General features: G+C 43.2%; 1 protein-coding gene across 1 annotated transcript; it reads right to left on the bottom strand.

Annotated features, from left to right (window-relative positions):
* Positions 1-498: 498 nt before the first annotated feature.
* On the bottom strand, positions 499-2,594 carry LOC140244320 (uncharacterized). The gene is made up of 3 exons (XM_072323964.1): positions 1,520-2,594; positions 734-1,152; positions 499-519 (listed from the first exon to the last, which is right to left on the bottom strand). The coding sequence occupies exons 1-3, from the start codon at positions 2,565-2,567 to the stop codon at positions 499-501; spliced, it is 1,488 nt and encodes a 495-aa protein (XP_072180065.1). The 5' UTR covers positions 2,568-2,594.
* Positions 2,595-4,915: the final 2,321 nt, after the last annotated feature.

Below are 4,915 nucleotides of genomic sequence, written 5' to 3'. Positions count from 1 at the left end.
CAATTAATAGAAAAAAGAAAATATGCAGGGTTTAAATCTGTTAACTCAGGCAATACTGAAACAGCTGATGGGCCTCACCATGAAGGCTATCATACCTGTCTTCCTAGCTCCTCACTGACAATGATAACGTTGCCTTCTTCTTTGCCACCTTTAGTGTGTCCTACATTCAGCTTCATCGTCTTGTCCACACTGTTGTCCTGGAAACAGCCACAAAAAGTAATATTGTAAAGATATATTACTGTATGAGCTTTTTTTTTGCGTACAGATACTTTCACGAATGGGGAAGTCACAGACATTTTTGCGAGATGTTGTTTTCGTGAGTTGACACTGAGGCTATTATAAATGCGCTATTACCCTAGCGCACGGCGATATTTTTGCGTGTTGTTGAATTCTTACTACTATCAAACGTCGTACTGTTATTCGCGAAATTTGTGAAAATTAAACCCTCGTGACAATAACAGCTTGCACAGGAGTTGTCAGCTCTGATGTTCCTACGCACTACTGAGCAAAAAGATTCAACTGTCATGAAACCAAACAATGCACAGCCATAAGACTGTTTTCCTACTGTGATTCTGTCAACTATTCAGCAATCAGGCATTTGCAAATGAGCAAAGGATATGCAAGGAAAATATCATGTTAGCCTTGACAATGACACACACCCAATACCAATGGTTCCATTTCTCTTCCACCAAAACCAAATGAAATGTAACTCTGCTGTCAACAAAATCCTCACCGCTACCATCATCACTGCATCGTTGCTTGCAACGTCCCCATCACCACTCGATTCTTCAACACCATCTTGCGATTCTTGATTGGCTCCAAGAACCTCGATGCCGTCAATCACGAGGTAGCTGCCCGCATCGGGCTCCAGCACGTCGTCTGACGCAGGCGGCACAGTCGCGGCGTCGTCCGAGTCGGACACCGGCTTGACCCTGACGGTGTAGGACGTGTGGATGGGTTGCGAGCTGGTGTTGAAGATGCGCCCCTCTTGGTGCGCCTTCAGATGGATGCGCATGCGGTCCTTCCATGCCGTCATGAAGCCGCACTTGATACACTGGAGCCGGAGGTGAGAGTGCTTGGACATGTGCGTAATGAGGTGCTGCTTGTTGGCCGTGGCATAGCTGCAGACGTGGCACTGATGGGGCTTGATCCCTGGGGGGGGAGGGGGGGGGGGGGGAATGGCACAAATAGCATTTTGATAAAATTGTTTATGTTTATTTGATGTTTTAAGGAAATATCTGCACTGCGTATGTACACTATTTTGCAAGGGTGTTCTCTATATCTTTCAATTTCTTTATTTTTTGGTGAAAGCAGGAATAAGCTATTAGTATTTAAATAATAAAAAAGGTTTTGATTAAAAAAAAAAAAAATCATATAGGTAACATTCTTGTAAAAGATTTCAAGAGGTCCAGCATTAGACTCTGTTACTTCTCACTTATGATGATTACCCATTTTATAACTATGTAAGTGTAGTTTATTTGCAACAGCAGTATTTTGTACCTACTAGTCAATACTTTACCTGTGTGCTTGGCTATGTGTACACGCATCTGTGACATGTTGATGGCGGTGTAATCACAGTGTCCACATTTGAACGGCTTCACCAGCGAGTGTCTGGCCATGTGCCTCTTAAGGCTCGTCTTGTAGGCCGTCTCGTACCCACAGTACTCGCACGTGAATGCCTTTTCGGGCATCAGTCGGTTAGGTTCGTGTCGCTCGCTGTGCCGTTTTAAGCTGTGCTTGCTTTTCGTCCTGAAGTCACAGCTCGGACATTTATATTCAAAGGTGACCCTATCTGAACCATCATTTGACTTCACTGGTATGGGAGTGATTGGAATGCTTTGCTTTTCCCCACACCTGTGCTTCTCCAGTTTCTTTGCTGTGGTGGCTTCGATGCCGCACTTGTCGCACCGGAATTTCTTGCTGTGCCGTTCCAAGTGGGCTTTCAGGTTGGATTTGGTGGTGGTGGAGAAGTGGCACCCTTTCATGCTGCACTGGTAGGCACGCACTCCCTTGTGTTTGTCCATGTGGGACTGGAAGCTGAGCTTGTACTGGGTCTCGTAGTCGCACTCGGGGCACTTGAACCGCTTCTGCTTGGAGTGCCGCCACATGTGGGTGTCGAGGTCCTGCTTGCGGGCCGCCGAGTAGGGGCAATGGGGGCAGGCGTGGGGGCGGAGACCCTGGTGCTTGGAGAGGTTGTGCTGCACCAGACTGTGCCTGTAGATGCTGGTGAAGTCGCAGTGGAGGCAGCGGAACTGCTTCTCCGGGTCGTGCTTCTTGCTGTGGGTCATCAGGTCGTGCTTGTACATGGTTGTGTAGTCACACTTGTCGCATTTGAAGATCTCCGAGTCCTCCAGGTCGCTGAAGTCCATGTGGCGTTTCAGGTGAGTCTTGAGGTTGTACCGGTGGGGCGTGGTGTAAGAGCACTCCACACAGTGGTACAGCTGCTCTTTGTCCGGTCTGGCATGGGTCACGCGGTGACTGAGGAAGGCGTGTCTCTTGGTCGTGGTGAAGTCACAGTCTTCGCACGACCATGTGACAGGATCTGATTTTTGCAGCTCCGTCTCCATGGGAGCAGCTTGATCCTCCTCCTCGTTACTAGCAGTATCCCCTGAATTGTTGAGAAGAAAATCTGCAGAGGATGACAAGACATCAACCCCTTATTCCTTTTATTACAAAACTAGAAATGATGCTGTATTGGCTGGTATGCCTCCGCCATATGGCATTACTCTTTTCAACAGGTCTATTGTACGTCTTGCCACTGTGAGACTACAGTTTCACAATATTGGCAAAGATTTATTGTCTGAATACACCAGTTTTCATGACACTTATTTGAGCATCTTTCACTTATCTTTGATGCCATGGCCTAAAACTTTCCCTACAGACTCTCTATCTCATAATACATGCACACACTGAATTTCATAAAAACATGTTCATGCATTGCAGAGATATGAGGGAATTGGTGAAATATTAGAATTTGACCTTGAGTGTGTGTGCCCACAAGCTGAACAGCTTCGTCCACTCACACATGTTGTACATACGGCAAGTTAGTTCATTTTGAAACCTAAAATGATTCTGAAGTTACATCATCCACAAATTCCATTACAGATGGTAGGATGGATGGACAGATGGACAAATGGACAGACAACTGAAAACAAAAATATGCCTTTGTGGCACAGGAATAAAAATATTATCAGAGAGGAAAAACTACCCACACACACACACAAAAAAAGAGTAGACTTCAATGTTGGTGGGTTTTTTTCCCTCCCATGAGTGAAATATAGGACAAAAAAAAACAAAAAAAACACACACACACACACACACAAAAGCAAGATAATTTATTTCTTGAAACATTGATAAATGTTTGAGCATAAGAACATTAGGATTGCTTGTTTCTGCTCAGTTGCTTAAAAGCATTTGTAAGCTTTGTTGTCTGGAATATTGTCAGAATGTGACAAAGAATAAACAGTCACTACTAAATTAGCGTGTTTTAGTTACTCTATGCCCCCTTTACATTGTTGGTATCTTTTATAATTTGGTATTGTAATGTTTTGAATTGCAATATGTATACGATTTGTATGTATGTATACATTCTATTTCAACAAGCCTGTGGCTTCACACTGTATTTCTAAATGATTGTTATTATTGAAGAATGTATGAATTAAAGAATTGTGAAGAACTATTTATTGCCATTTCTGCTTCACTTGTCGTCTCACCATCCTTTGTTTTCTCCATCTGTCCGGGAGCAGGAGCATCTTCGGGCGTCACGGAGATCACTTTCATCTTCACCTCGCTGCTGGACGAAGTCCTGTCCTCGTAGACCAACAGAGTGGTTCCTGCTCCTCCTCCTTCCCCCTGGCCAAGGGACAGCGTGTAAGACGGATTCTGTCCTCCAAAGTCACCAGTGACTTCACCCCCAGTGTCTTGGGATCTCGGGGCAGGGGAGGATGCAGAGGCATCTTTATGTACAAACTCCTCCTCGCTCCCCAGCGATCCCTTCGCCTGTTTAGCTGTGTTCCCTTCATGGTTCTTTTGCGCCCTGGGCGTCTTAACATCCATCATAGCAACTCTCCTGCTCCGACCTCTACCACTCCTTTATTTTTCATGAGTGGATAAGCTTTCAATTCAGATTGGAGTTCTGTGGAAGAAAGGATAATCATATCTAATACAAAGTCTGAAACTAAAACTTGAAACATTACTAACAAAAATCACAAGAACAAGCTTAAAGGCATAATTTACCATTTGCAGATGAAAGCATTAGTGCTATAAAATAGTTCTAAAATGTGAGTTAGGGATTGAAACAACCACTGTCAAAATTTGAATCCGTATAATCGATGTTAAGTGTTGTTAAATACACAAAATGTGAACAATAGTTATAATAAAAAAATTTCCAGACTAAACCGTATACAGTTACGGTTTATTGAGAAAAACCCTGATATCTCCTTATATTTTAGGTTTTATTGCAAATATTTCATATGGTAGGATGTTTTATGATACAACAGACCTACACATATGCATCAAATATGATATCTTGAAAATTTTTGAAATCACTGCTCCCAAAGGTAAACTGGACCTTTAAGTAAATATCGCTGTATTTCCTTATACACAGAATCTGTCATTGAAGGCATAGATTCTCTACCACAGTACTTGTGTACTGGTTGTAGTTGTAACACTTTCTCTCAAAATACACCACAATGATAAAAGCTTGCAATTGGAGACTATAATAGATACTGTGTATTTGGGAAGGAGTCTTTTGTGTGTGTGTGTGTGTGTGTGTGGGTGTGTGTGTGTGTGTGTGTGTGTGTACCCACCCCTGGAAATCTACAATTTGATTTTTGTTTTTGCTCTATTCCAACATTCTACAGGAAAACACTTTTGAGGGGGTCAAGTAAAAATTGGTATGTGTCATCTTAATTAG

The sequence above is a fragment of the Diadema setosum genome, chromosome 21 (genome assembly GCF_964275005.1).
Source record: "Diadema setosum chromosome 21, eeDiaSeto1, whole genome shotgun sequence".
Classification (NCBI taxonomy): domain Eukaryota; kingdom Metazoa; phylum Echinodermata; class Echinoidea; order Diadematoida; family Diadematidae; genus Diadema; species Diadema setosum.
This window is presented reverse-complemented; position numbering and strand designations above follow the sequence as displayed.